The following is a 15,412-nucleotide window of genomic DNA, read 5'->3' on the forward strand; positions in this document are numbered from 1 at the left end:
ATGACCGTAATGGGGCGGTGGCACGTGGTGCTGGTCGCGCTGGCGCTGCTTACCGGCGCGGGCGCTGGCGCCGCCGCCGAACAGATGCAGTCCCGTGCCGTCGATACCGGTGTGGATCTACGTGTGCCAGAGGCTCAACCTATAGGGACAATTGTTGGTAGAATACCTATCAAGCCTGCTTTTACGTATCGTTTTAATGAATCACCGAAAGAGTTTCTTCTAGACCCTGTATCAGGTGAAATAAAAACAAATATTGTTCTTGATAGAGAAAGTGTAGACCGCTATGCATTTGTTGTACTATCGAGTCAGCCTACATATCCTATAGAAGTGCGTATTCGGGTTACGGATGTTAATGACAATTATCCTGAATTTCCGGAACCCAGTATTGCGGTTGCTTTTTCTGAAAGTGCCTCACCCGGAACTAAGTTGCTTTTAGATGCAGCAACTGATAAGGATTTAGATGAAAATGGGATTGCCAATGACTACAGAATAGTTGAGGGCGACACAGAAGGAAAGTTTAGGTTGAATGTAACAGTAAATCCAAGTGGTCATACATCATATTTACATCTAGAAACAACTGGAAAACTTGATAGAGAGACCAATGATTTCTATGTATTAAATATATCAGCACGAGATGGTGGTAGTCCGCCAAAGTATGGTTATTTACAAGTAAATGTGACAATCCTAGATGTGAATGATAACCCACCAATATTTGATCAGAGTGACTTTTCAGTTTCGTTAAATGAAAGTGTACCGCCAGGAACCACTGTTCTTAAGGTTACTGCTACTGATAGTGACCTCGGTGACAATAGTAAAATAACTTATGAAGTGACTGACACTGAGAAGCAGTTCGCTGTAGATCCAGAGTCTGGTGTGATAACAACATTAAAAAAATTGAGCTGTCCTCAGTACTGTAGTAATACTACTTGTAATATGACATGTGTTTTAACTGTTATTGCGAAAGACCACGGAGTACCACGACAAGATGCACGTTCTTATGTGACTGTAAATCTAATTGATGCAAATGATCACGATCCAGTAATAACATTTACTTATGTTCCATCTACAGCCAACTTTGCTACTGTTGATGAAAACGCAAAGAATGGATCTCTTGTTGCTGCTATAACCGTGACTGACATGGATGCAGGACTAAATGGTATAACAAGTGTCAGTATAAAATCTGGCAATGAATTAAACCATTTTCGATTAGAAAATTCGAGTAGTGTATACATAGTTCATGTAAATGGAATTTTGGATAGAGAAGAAATAAGTAAATATAATCTTACTGTGGTAGCGACTGATAAGGGAATACCTCCACGAACAGCAACAGCATTCTTAGTGATACATGTTAATGACGTCAATGATCATGAACCCGTTTTTGAAAAATCTGAATACTCCACTGTTTTAAGTGAACTTGCGCCCCCTGGTACGTATATTGCTGGCATTACAGCAACCGATGAAGATACGGGAGTTAATGCAGAAATTTATTACGATTTTTATGACGGCAACCAACAGCAGTGGTTTTCGATAGATCATTTAACGGGTCTAGTAACAACAAAGTCTTTGCTCGACCGGGAAATACAGGGGACAGTAGAACTTAATGTATCTGCAAGAGATGGTGGACCAAATCCGAAATGGGCGTATACCAGATTGAAAGTAACTATCTTAGATGAAAATGATGAAGCTCCTTCATTCCCACAGCAGCAAATAAATGCAACCTTAGCTGAAAATATCAGTCCCGTAAAAGAAATATTAATTTTAACAGCTTCAGATTATGATCAGGGAACCAATGGATCTGTGTCTTATTATTTACCACCAAGCACTGAAAGGAAGTATCCTAATACATTCATACTTGATCCAGTTACTGGGCAACTAAGTACGATCATAGAATTAGACAGGGAAAAAACATCAAGTTACGAAATTCAGGTTCTCGCTAAAGATCAAGGGTATCCTCCACAATCATCAACAGCTACTATTATTTTACGAGTGCTTGATGTTAATGACAATGACCCTATTTTCTATCCTCAAAGATATATTACAAGCATTGCCGATGACATGTCTCCAGGATCAACTATTTTACAAATACAAGCTTTTGATGACGACGAAGGTGACAATGCAAAAATAATGTATTCTTTGGAAAGTGGTGGTGACGGATTTTTTGATGTTGAACCATGGACAGGAAATATAATTTTATTGAAGGATTTTCGTAAAGCTCCGAAAGCTTTCTATTCGTTAATAATATCTTGTAAAGATAAAGGTAATAGAAGAGCCTTGGAGGATGCAGTTGTTGAAATAATAAAAAAGTCACAGTCTAAAAACTTGGATTTCGAAAATTATAATGGTTACAAGTTTAGAATAGTAGAAAATGATGGAACATTAAAAGAACAAGCCAGTCGTTTTGTTGGAAAAGTTAGCAGTAGAACAACAAGTGATGAGATATCTTATTTCATAACAGAAGGAGATCAAAAGCACGTGTTTCAAATTGATAAAAAGAAAGGTGTTATAAGCACTCAAGGAAATATAGACCGTGAAGATAAAATGACATACCATCTTAAAGTAATGGCAAGAAGTGGTTTCTCATATGGATTTACAACTGTAAATATATCCATATTAGATATTAATGATAATTATCCTGTTTTTATTGAAGGAAAGGATGAAATACATATTGCAGAAAATATGGCAGTTGGCCAAGAGGTCTATTTTGCTCGAGCCGTTGATCGCGATTCTGGATCTAACAGAACTATTTCTTATACTTTAAGCTACAACTCCGAAAATAGTTTTAGAATATCAGAGACAACCGGCGTAATTTATTTAAATAAAGCTTTTACCAATGAACCAGGTACCATATTGCCAATAGAAGTTACAGCAACTGATCATGGAAAACCAGCTCTGGCTACTAAATATAGTATATCAGCCATATTAGATGATGTCAATGATCACACTCCTGTATTCGATCACACATCTTATGAGACATCTTTATTAGAATCGACGCTGGTGAATACAAGATTTTTTGCAATTTCTGCATCGGATGCTGACTTAGGACCAAACGGGCAAATATGTTATTCAATCACGGAAGGTAATACTGATGGAAAATTTGGAGTATTTCCGGACGGTTTTCTGTATGTTAAAAGTTTACTCGATAGAGAAGAGAAGGATTACTATTCATTGACAATCGTAGCATACGACCATGGTGATCCACCACGGTCTTCCCAAGTACCTGTCGTCATTCACGTTTTAGATGAAAATGACAACAGTCCTCAATTTACCAATACGACGTTCATTTTTAAAATAAAAGAAAATGAACCACCAGATACATTTGTAGGAAAATTAACAGCAACAGATGAGGACATAGGACGAAATGCGGAATTAACGTTTAGTTTACCTATAGCTCAAAATGACTTTAGAATAGACTCTAGAAATGGTTTTATTAAAACATTGCGATCGTTTGACCGAGAGAGCTTATCACAAACAACAGGACAAAATTATATTACTCTAACGGTTACAGTTAGTGATAATGGAAAAGTTAAACTCTCTGATTCGGTGAGAGTAACGATTTATATAACAGATGTCAATGATAATGCTCCCATATTTACACGAACACCATATTCCGTAGAAGTATCTGAGGGAGCAAGTGTGGGTGCTTCTATAATGAGAGTGTATTCTTCTGATGCTGATGAAGGCCTGAACGGAGATATCTATTACAAACTCATTGCTGGTGATGATATGAAAAAATTCATGCTCGATGAGGCAACTGGTCAACTTTTTATAAATAAACCTCTAGACCGAGAAACTACTGATCGTTATCGACTTGTTGTTGTTGCACATGACTCAGGTCAGTCTGTCCGACTTTCAGCAACAACCACCATTACCGTTGACGTTTTGGATGAAAATGATAATGCACCTGTATTTAGCCAAACACAATTGAAAGTGGCAGTATTAGAAACTGAACCGATAAACAAAAAAATCATCCAATTTCATGCTAATGATGCTGACTTAGGAATAAATAATGAGTTGCAGTATTCTATATCTTCCGGTAATAGAAAGGAGACATTCTTTATTGATAGTTATTCTGGTGAATTATTCTTGCATAAACACTTGGATTATGAAGATTTAACGGCATATGTTTTGAATATTACAGTAACGGATAATGGAAGTCCAAGCTTATCGTCAAGCATATCGTTTACTGTGAACGTTATTGACGCCAATGATAATGCACCTGTTTTCACCAATACAGCAATAGTCCGGCAAATAAGAGAAGGCATTCCTACACATACACCAATAGTGACAGTCACTGCTGAAGACCCTGATTCTGGTTTAAATGGAAAAGTTTACTATTCTATTATACACCAGGAGCCATACGATGGCAGACGTCATTTTGCTATAAATAATGTAACGGGTGTGATTCATACTTTGTTGCCAATAGACAGAGAAAGCATTGATACATTTAGAATAACGGTTGTGGCGTATGATAGAGCAGAGCCACCATCGATACGTCTTTCTGCAGAGAAGTTAGTAACTGTTATAGTTGAAGATATAAACGACAATGCTCCTGTATTTGTGTCCATGAACGCTGCAGTAGTTAACTCAGAGCGATTAGGAAGAAGTATAGGCAGGGGAATATTCATAATGAATATTCTTGCACGTGATATGGATTCAGGTACAAATGGACTAGTTACGTATAAACTAATTCATGGTGGAAATGATATGTTTGATTTGCATCGAAGTAATGGTGCTTTAACTCTAAGATATCCTCCTGCCACACCAGAAGCAAGATGGAATTTGGTTATAAAAGCAACTGATGAGGCTGTATTAAGCGAGCAAAAAAGCACAGAAACGTATTTAACAGTTATTATGGGTGGCACTGAACTAGAAGGAATAACCTGGCTGAACGCTGGCTCCGTATCGGTAGCGGAAAACGAACCTGGTGGAACTGCTGTTTTGAATATGACGAACAATTATAGGTCGGGTTTAGAGTATTATATAGTGAATGTGACTGGTGATGGAAAACAAGTGGACAGATTATTTGATATTGACTCTTCTCTGGGGATATTATCAACGGCAGTGCCTTTAGATCGAGAAGCAGGTGTAGAAAAATATGAAGTGGAAGTATGTGCAGTTTCATCAAGCTCGCCGTTGCAATCTACAACCACAAAGGTAAACATTTTTATTTATTAAATGCCTTATAATTAATTATTTCTTAATTTTCATTGAGATTGAGGTCACAATTAATGAACTTAACTGATATGAGCTATGTAGCCGTATAAAAAATAAAGGGACATTCCAATTAACTTTGCACAGTTATCGGCTTAGACAGAAGACAAAACATCGGCCCTGTACTGTTGTTAAAATAAAATAAATTTAAAACGAAAGCTCGTTAGTGTATGTCGGCTGGTGGAGTCTAATCGGAGACTCTAAATTAACGATAAGCTGCGTCTCGCGACGATATCTCAACATTCGTTCTGAAACCTTTCGGAGATTATGTGAAACATGGGTTTTGGTTTGTAATTCAATTGAAAATTTTATTTTCTTTGCCACACAATATTAGTAGCACTTCTCATAAGAGAGGAATCTGACAGTTTATAAGGGAAGTTAATATTTATGGAAGGATCTGTTTCCAACTATTAGATACTTAAAACCTTGAAATTGAAATTTATCGTATTCAACTCAAATTAAAACATACAAAGAAAATTTAAATAAATATATAAGAAATTCACATAAATTCAAACAAGCAAAAGAGAAAAAAAAAATATTCACTTCTAACTGTATCTGTTCCAATTTCTTTGCGGATACTAAGTACATATTTGTATGTATTTTTTTTTGTAAATGTTTACTTCAAATTTTAAAAGTAGAGCATTATATAAATTAACTAGCGACCCGCCCCGGCTTCGCACGGGTGCAATGCTGATACTAAATACACTACAGAAAAACTTTTAACGTTGTATATAAAAACATAGCGGCCCGGCCGGCCGGTACCGCCGCAAACGGTACGTCCCGCAATTTTTAAATCTGTAATATCTTCGAAAATATTCACTTAAATCATACGGTGTAAAGGGCCATATAGATCTATATTAAATGAACAATGTATTCAAGGTATTTTATTGGTTACGGATTAATGCTGTATTGGTTAAAATCGCTTCGAAAATTAGCCATTATTTGTCGTAAAAAGTAAATGACAAAAAAAAGTTATTGTGGGTTATCCATAAGAGATAGACATATGCCATCGCGGACTTTTCTGTAGACCTTTTCAATGTGTACAATACTTAGTACATTATTTTGATAAAACTCGTAGTGTTCAGCCTGCGTTTGCAATGTAAGCGGAAGAAATGTAATTATTTACGACATCACATTAGAAACCTCAAAAATAACAGTACTTCTCCACTATTTAATGGATGTTATTATACATATAAACCTTCCTCTTGAATCACTCTATCTATTAAAAAAGACCGCATCAAAATCCGTTGCGTAGTTTCAAAGATCTAAGCGTACAAAGGGACATAGGGACATAGGGAAATAGGGACAGAGAATGCGACTTTGTTTTATACTATGTAGTGATAAATTAATAAAAATAAATATCTATAAAGGAATAGGTAACTTTTTTAAAAAATAAAAGAAAACATTATCACGATTGACATCACAAAGGTAAAGAGTTATTAATTCGTTACCGTTCAATATAACATCAAAAAAGTTGAATGAAAATATTGCAAAATTGTTTCAATTTGTACTTATCAATTGTGACTGAATTCGTATGAAATTCAATACTTCTTAATACGTGTAAATATTATCTTAACAATCAAAGTATCAAAATAAATGTAACACGTGCTTATCATAACCGTCACAAAAACTTGAAGGTAATACGTATTTATTAAACACGAATCCAGGGATTCGCATATTTGTCGAAACCATTCAAATATTTCATTTAAATTGACCAAAGGCTGTTGACCGTTGAGTGTTAAAGTGTCACTTCAAATATCCGTTATATTCTTTCGATATAGCTGATTTTATTTTCTTGAATCTGATTATCGTTGCTTTTAAGGAATTTTGTTTGACACTTTTTTTGAATAGCTTCATTAGAATTTAAATTAAAAAAAGCTGCCTCATGTTCACGCTATGTATCCAAAATAATTGGATCTTTAAAATTAATCACGGACTGTATTTTTTCAAAGTTAACTCTTAGGTGTAGTGAGATAGAAATAGGTATGTGTAAGAAATAAGCAATTCTATCGATGTATTTGAAAACAAAAACAATTATTCACGCTCATTTAACTACCTACCTTACGTGAAAATTGTGATTATACAGATGAATTTCACTATCGAGTAGTTCATCAAAGTATGATTGTGATTGTGTGAAATAAGAACGATTGGAGGCAGCTGGAGGAGGGGGTGGCTATCAACTGACATCGAAAGCGCATTAGGGCGCCAAGCAGCATTCCCTCGTCTGATTTATGCAACGTGCTTCCAGCGGCGCGGGCATCGACACCCGCCTTAATGAACGTACAAGTTACGTTATACTGTGAAATAGCTTTCATTATTTCACGCCAATACTAATAGTCTTGTGTCTATGTAGTACGTTTAATCCTCAGTTAACGCCGGTAATAACTGTTTTGTTCTCTTTGCATGCAATACTCACATATCTTTAAATGGATGTCTTTGTAGACTGCAGCTCGCGTTTGTGCTTTCGCTGTACGTTTTGTTCAGCATCCATTAATCTAAGAGCATCCTTATTTATGTGAGGCTGTAATTTTATAATAAAAATATCTAGACAATGCAATGGTATTGTGAAATAACTAATTACGAAATAAACCTATGCCTGTGAGCTATAAAATTTAATGGTACAGTGTGGTTATTAAAACATTTTTATATTGATTGCAAATTGAACGTTTGTAGTTGTGAAAATTGCTGATCTACCGCCGGACGCTTTTAATTTATCAGCGTTTCGTTTTTATCATCAAATTTATTGGTCCGAAGGGACGTGCTCTTTCAAAGAAAACTTTAAATGTTAAATCAGCATTCGTTTTAACCTGTTGCGTCGTCTAATGCATTCTGAGGCGTAATTGATAAGGTGGCGAGTCCCCTAAAAGCTTTATCGTTGAAAAAATTCCATTTAGGTACGACATTCACTTATGGCGGAGAAATAAATATTTCTAATACTCTGTAAATACCTTTTTTAGATTTCTTAATGTTGAAGATACCTATACATAACATAATGTTGTATAAACATAATAATATATAGAAAGTAATGTATGGATTCGTAGATATAGACAGTACAATGTACATATTATAATACTTATATAAGAGCACCGTGGCATTGTTGTAACTTAATTTTAATTTGACCGTAAATCAGTTCAATCAGTTCTCGGTTGCACGCACTTTAAATAGAAAATCTAGACTGGCTGAGGAGAGAGTCAATCGCGTTTCTAATCGAGTCGTTGATCTGTAAGCATGTGCTAAATTACAATTAATAACTTTATTGCAGTCATCTATATCAATACGTTTTATTTATTTGTATCAGCACGTAACTAATTACATTTTTTTCTTATTTTTATAGCTTGTGTTTAATATATATGCCTTTATTTATGGCTACGTAATGATTGCTATAAATCAGGACTTTTCTAGCGTTATAACTTCTTGATTCAAAATAACTTCAATTATTTAGGGGACAGCCCGAATAGCGAATTCTAACAAACGGTGCATTTAACTTCTATAAATTATATATAGAGCAAAAGTAAGTAAGTAGAAAGAGGTATAGTTTCTTTAAATGACATTCCTAACTAAAAGATCTTTTAAAATAATTATATGTTCCGACAGAGCAATTTAGCATTGTTGTTTTGTTAAATGAAATAGTCATCCCTGACAGGTAACTGTCCCGATTTCTTATCACTGCGTTCCCTGCTGACCAGTCAAGCGTGATCTGCTTTGCCTCCGAATATACTTTATTAAGAGCTGAGCGAGAAAGCGTATCACGGACTGACATGGACCTTATTTGATTGGAGGCTCGAGTGCGTGTATTCATGTGAAGTTGAACCGGTTTGTAAAGGCTCTCCTGCTTTCTACGTCATACATTGACGTTTCTGTAGAAGTAGTTATGCCCACGGTATGCACACAACTCATAAGTTAAGACTTGTATGAAGTTTATTATGAATTGTGTATCTTTAGTGAAGGCCTGATGGGAGTTTAGCTGGAACGGACTTGTAGCTGTCATTTTTATTATCAGCCGCCTTATATCTCGGATTTGTTTAGGGCGCACAGATAACATAATTTAGTTCGAGGCAACTGACGCTGAAGTTGGAATATAAACCTGCATCTTCCATGCTAAATCAGCTTGATACATATAAATGGCGTAAATAAATGTTACCCGAGCTTGCGATTAAAGATCAATGATTTGCGTGAGAGAACAGAGGCGCTCTGAGATTATAAGTATGTAAATTTGGTTGAAGCATTAGTTACGGTATTTTGTTATTTTAAACGAAAAAGCAATATCTTATTGCCTATTATTTAAATAAGCTCTTAAATAAAATAGGATTATTAACAGTTTACAGTAATTCATGCGTTTATTCATAATATTAATAAAACACATAGGTACCTACCTAGATAGAGTAAGCTAAAATCTTAACAAATTAGAATAAATCCTATATTAATTATTGTAATAGATAATTATAGGTTTTACAATATTTATATATTTAAAATATGTTTTTTGTTTCATCGTAGTAATATTATATTGTCTATATTTTCTAATATTTCTGTAGTATGAAAAGCAAAAATAAATATAGGTAAGAATATTGATCTTAATATTCAAATCATATTTAATAAACTTATAATACCCATTAGGCTGCCATTACTGCCACCTGTATCTTGAGGGCCGCTAACTTTACGCCTCCACGACGTTTCACCGCAAAATTGATTCCCTGATCCTATCTAACCTCCCGAGGGAAGGTTGGATAAATAAATACTTTACGATAATCTCCAGAGATCTGAGACAGGCCAGAATTGCGGCACGGCAGAGATATTATTGCATTTTAATTCCGTTCCTGGCACACCTCCCTGGCATTACGGTTATGTATGATTTACATGTTATTGTACACCGAGCGAACCGTCTAACCTTCCGATATCCTGCAATATCTGTACCGTCTGAAATATTATAATCGTGAAGTTTTATAGATTTGTCGATGAAAACATTGATATTTTCTCGATATGGACTAGATGTAGTTAAATTACAGAGCAGGAGCATCTTAATAAATGAGATAATATAAGCGTTTACTGTGTTTGAGAGGTTCGTGAGATTGCGGCTTTATAATAGATATGCATAGAAAATAAACGCCGGGGGCGCCGTGCCAAAAAGAAAACTAAATATTTATCATGCAGCATGTTTTAAAGCCTTGTAATGTTGCCTCATTAATTCTATAATAAAAATAAATTTTTAACAGGTACTGTGCTTGATATTTTTGTAATAAAATGACAATAAATGTTTATTATAACGGGATCCGTCGTTTATAACGCAGTGACCCAGGAGTGCGCAGTGTGGAGTATGTTTTACTTCGTTATGACTTCTGAGAGATGAATAATAGTGGCAATAAATTCTAGTTAATGGTTTGCACGAACTTCACACGAAGGGAGGCAGCAAATAAATAGAGTTTTTAATATATATATGTTAAGTAATAAATCGAAAATCATTAGTTTCCAGCGCTTGCGGGAAGAGTTTTAAACTTAATATTCGCTGATGGAATCAATTAAAATCTTTGAAGCGATATCAATAGAAATAATTCTATTAATCAGTATCTTGATACCTTTTACACTGAATTAAAATATTAGCAATACAAATGCTTTACCTCTCTCCTTTAGCGGCAAATTCTCGTTTAGTTACATCGATAAAAGTTGTAAAATGCAAATCGCGCTAGTGAAATGTTAAGAATCTTACGCCCACATAAAGCTCTGTACCGTTACCTTATTCAAAGTACAATGCAATAATTAATATTATTATTTGATAAACACTGCCTGCGCTGAGAATGCAAAGGAGAACGGTCATATAGATACCACAATGGCTAGGGCAATTAAATGTTATTAATGCACTTAAACTCTTGATTGAAGCAATGGATGGTTTAATAATAATTAATTAAAGATTAAATATTAATAATTAAAGATTGTATATAATATATAACCGTACATAGTACTATATAGTACTGTATTTATGTGGGAGCTTCGATAAAATTTCGAAAGAATTGACTAAAATATGCAACCTAGAGCTGTGGGAATTTTTTATTATTATTTTAAATCCATATTAAAAATATTCGATTGTATCCTGCTATATCAAAATATAGTCTATAGCAGGAATATTTTATCTAATCTAGTACGAGTAGGTACCTAAGATTGGAAAACAGGGAAAACTAATAATAAAAAGAACAACAATAGTTAAATGCATTTAAATATAATTTGCGTATTAATTACAGACCTATTCTTCTCCTTTGATTTGGGGCAATTCCGATTTCGTTTCTAAGTGGTTGTTATTCTACGGGTATCAATTTCGACGATAAATTTTGGCCCAACATTGTAATCAAAGGGTTTCTATACATATTTATGAGCAATGATTAATGTTGTCTCTGTTATATCAACCTTTTCTACAAGCAAGTTATTATTAATAGCTTCGGACTATACCCATAGGTATATAAGTAACAATTAAATATGTATAGCTTAGCACTAGTGAATGCCAGACATAATTTAAACGTTTTTCATTCAGAAGGGCTTTACATTAAAATCTGTAATTTACTTTTTCATATAGATGTTTTGCGTATCCTTTTGAATAAAAAAAAAAACAAATAATCACGCTTGTTATGGGATACGTTGGTATAAAATATTTTTGTTTTTAGTTTTAGTTTGATAATAACTAAACTGCAAAACAACAGTAGCTTTTCGAATCATCAATATTCTACTACTATAAACAGGCATAAGTTTCCAAATCAGTTTTAAAAATACTCTCCCTACCTTCTACCTCACAGGTTATTTTAAGTTAAGACGATACACAAAAAAAAATCCACTGCTTGGCGGGCGGAGTCTAATAGCTCGCTATCGCGAACGCGGGTGTGCGCGAAGTCATTCTTGCTAACTCGCCGCGCTGCCGCTGGCCGACTCGGGACAAACATGTATGGAGTCGTCATACAGTTATAATATTGTTATAAATTTATTTAATTGTTGATTTATTGGTTTTATTTTCTTGCTTATAAACAAATAATCTTCTTTTTAACAACTACTTAGACATTATTAATAATTATTATTATTTCGTAATGTTTACTTTATTACAAAATAATACAGGTTATAAATAATCTTTAAAATAACAAAAAATATTTTTACTCTGAAAAAATGAAATGGTACTCAATAACGCGGACTACTGAATTGATTTAGATAGAATTTGATGCTGACGTAGATATTACATCATGCCCAGAAATGAAAGGTACTATTTCTGAAAGAAGTTATAAACCCTAATTCTTCTCAGTCAAAGTCAAGAGTGGAAGATATCACTAATACAGTAAAACTGATGCGAAAGTTTGGATGTTAATTTGTATATTTTTTTGTTAGTTGTTACTTAATCACGTCAAGACTACATTACCAATTTTGATAAAATATAGCTAATTGCCTGGATTTACACATAGGATACTTTTTATCCGAACTGAACACTTCTGTGGGAAAAAACAGCATTCACGATATAACCTAATTCCACGCGGGCAAAGCCGCGGTCGGAATGATATTTTTTTAAATAAAAAAATTGTTTTAAAAAAAAACACAAAATATATTGACGCATGTATTTATTTTTTGCACTCTATTATAATTGTAATTATTCATTACAAATAATCAAAATAAAATAGCCAGAACAAAGTTAGGCCCTGGTAGGGTAGGTAGGCAGGTACAGCAATGTGAGACGAACACTGGCTTATTTATACCAATAATAATGTATTATAAACATTAAATTAAGTTTACAACAAAAATACATAATATTAGCTAATGTGAAAACGAATCAACCAATCATCCCACAACAATGAAATGTGCACACAAATATTCATCCAAATCGGTTCATGTGATTAGGAGGAGCGACTGCAGCGCCATCTTCCGGGCCCAATTGTGTTTCCAGATCACCCAGGAACTCAATTTAATATACTTACACAAAATTATTCGAAATGAAAACTCACATTACTATGTAAATATGAATATAAACCTGTTTTAGTACTAAGCAATTTCCCGCACAGGTGTAGTAAGTATAAATGAAATAAATATCAACATCAAATTCTTTATACAACATACTTATCTACCACCTACTAAGAAATGTAATTCTTGAAATTTTTTCGTATTTTTTTAAATATAATACTACTCCAATGAGCTCCTGTTCCATATTATGTCCACCATACTTCCACTAAGTTCACCATGATTTTTTATTTCTTTGCACTTTGTTGCTTTTTGCTAAAAATGGAATCATGCGATAAAACCAGTAGAGCTTTGATAACATACATTTTTGACTGAATAAAGGTACTTACGAAGGAGTGGATTCACATTGTGAACAATCAGTGGGTTTATTTTCCTTCTGGATTCCGGATTTCTGAACAGATTATTTATGCTATAAATGAAAAAATCTTACACATTCGTTATGTACTTAAAACAGGGGTACATATCAAACATCGTCTATAATACAATTATCATCAAATTTAAAATAAAACCAACTTACTTCATTAATTTGTTCCAATTGTAAGAATTCTTTTTCCTCCAACGTTTATGTTTCTTCTTCTTATTTTCTTTATTGTCCCCATTTGTCTTATCGTGTTGTCACCCTTTTTTACGATTGCGCGAGCGACACAAGCTCCCCGTGTGACGGCCGTAGCGGGAATGACTCGTGCAGCGATCGGGGTAGGAAGGTACAGGGCGGCTCTCGCTATATTGGCTGGTCGCGCGCTAATTTCAAGTATTTCTTGTTTATTTCAAAACCATCGCATATTTCAAAATTCTAAATCGGTAGACGTATAGGTTGTATATTTTATAGTTAATATCCAAAAAGTCGTAACTTTACGTTTGTTATTTTGAAGATGCCAGAGATTAAAAAAAAATAACAATGATAACTTTGCATTTTTTTTCTATCGAGAAAATATCATGGAATCATGTTTCTAAAACGGTAGACGTATTGTGTTACTATTGAACTTTCTTGTCAAGAATTTTCATCACGACAACTTTAATAATATAAAAATTACGAAGGTTTGAAAAGGGCCGTAAATGTTAGAAAAATTAATTCATCACCTTAAGTTAAAAAAAATCACATAAAAAATCTTTTACCACGTCAGCGAGCTTATATTGGGACTGCTTTGTTCCACAACTACCCACAGCTTCGGACTTCACACATAGGCACAAAAATTGATAGAAAAGGTGATAGGTAACGGGCCGTGTTTCTTGGAATTTTTTTTAAAACGAACCGACCTATTGTATGTATGCTTACCTGCGGCAGGTAGCCCGTAATGATGTCATTCACAGGTATTTCACGAACTTTTAAACTTCCGTAACTCACAGTTAATTTATTAACTGCGAATAACAACGCAGATAATTATCAATTAACATTGCTGAAATTAAATGCACGGTAAATTTTATTATATAAATTCTTATAAACACGTCTTTAAGTATTTCTTATGTCTTTAAGTGCAATGTATTGTGTTCTATGAAAATGTTTATAATATTTTGTTATATTGTTATCAGATTATGATAAACTTTTGATTAATTAAACGTATTTAACTGAAAAGAAAATTATCTGTTCTCTGCTACTTGCCATGTTTAAATAAGTGTCACTAAACAAATATTTTCATGTGGAAAGTTTATACTTTATAACATATTATATGTGAGGTAATAAAGCAAGACGAATAAAACCACTATGCCCCATGCATGAAACACAGGAATTAGGATAGCTTTAATAAGTATAGGGCCGTAAATAAATCAATATAGACATTTACGACACAACTTCATTTAAACTATAAATAATGATGAGCTCCAGTACTAGTCGACACTAAATCAAAACAATTTATGTATGGAAATATATTTAAATTATTAGAAAGAAACAAAGAAACAATACACTTTTATTACCGTCAAAATTGTCAATGCTAATGTAGCTTTCGTTTACTAAGCTTTTATAACATTAATATTAATTTATGTTGTCTTCGTCTCCTTATTTTCTATTGTATATAAAAAGTCAAATATACAAAGTCAAATATACAGTATATTTGACTTACAATGTACGTACGTATTTAAGTACTAGGATTATTTGGTTATATCCATCGAATCTAGACACGCGGTAGCCTATCAAGCCAAGTTCAAGCGAAGAGATATAACTATTTCCTAGGAACAAATACTAATTTTATGCAACTTTCTTTTAAAAACAACCAATAAACATATTATTTAC

General features: G+C 33.8%; 1 protein-coding gene and 1 long non-coding RNA gene across 2 annotated transcripts in view; one reads left to right on the forward strand and one right to left on the reverse strand.

The window, feature by feature from the left end:
* ft (cadherin-related tumor suppressor fat) overlaps positions 1–15,412 on the forward strand; it is a 73,497-nt gene continuing 58,085 nt past the window's right edge. Inside the window, exon 1 of the mRNA XM_090120536.1 lies at positions 1–5,154. Coding sequence (XP_089976662.1) covers positions 1–5,154 — 5,154 coding nt within the window. The remainder of the gene's footprint in view (positions 5,155–15,412) is intronic.
* On the reverse strand, positions 12,779–13,776 carry LOC149908957 (uncharacterized). Its single transcript, XR_016456700.1, has 2 exons — positions 13,515–13,776; positions 12,779–13,440 (listed from the first exon to the last, which is right to left on the reverse strand). It is a non-coding gene; the product is annotated as an uncharacterized LOC149908957 (long non-coding RNA).

The sequence above is a fragment of the Colias eurytheme genome, chromosome 4, assembly GCF_061535395.1.
Source record: "Colias eurytheme isolate Ceu_HAF_F1 chromosome 4, ilColEury1 Martin Lab GWU primary, whole genome shotgun sequence".
Classification (NCBI taxonomy): domain Eukaryota; kingdom Metazoa; phylum Arthropoda; class Insecta; order Lepidoptera; family Pieridae; genus Colias; species Colias eurytheme.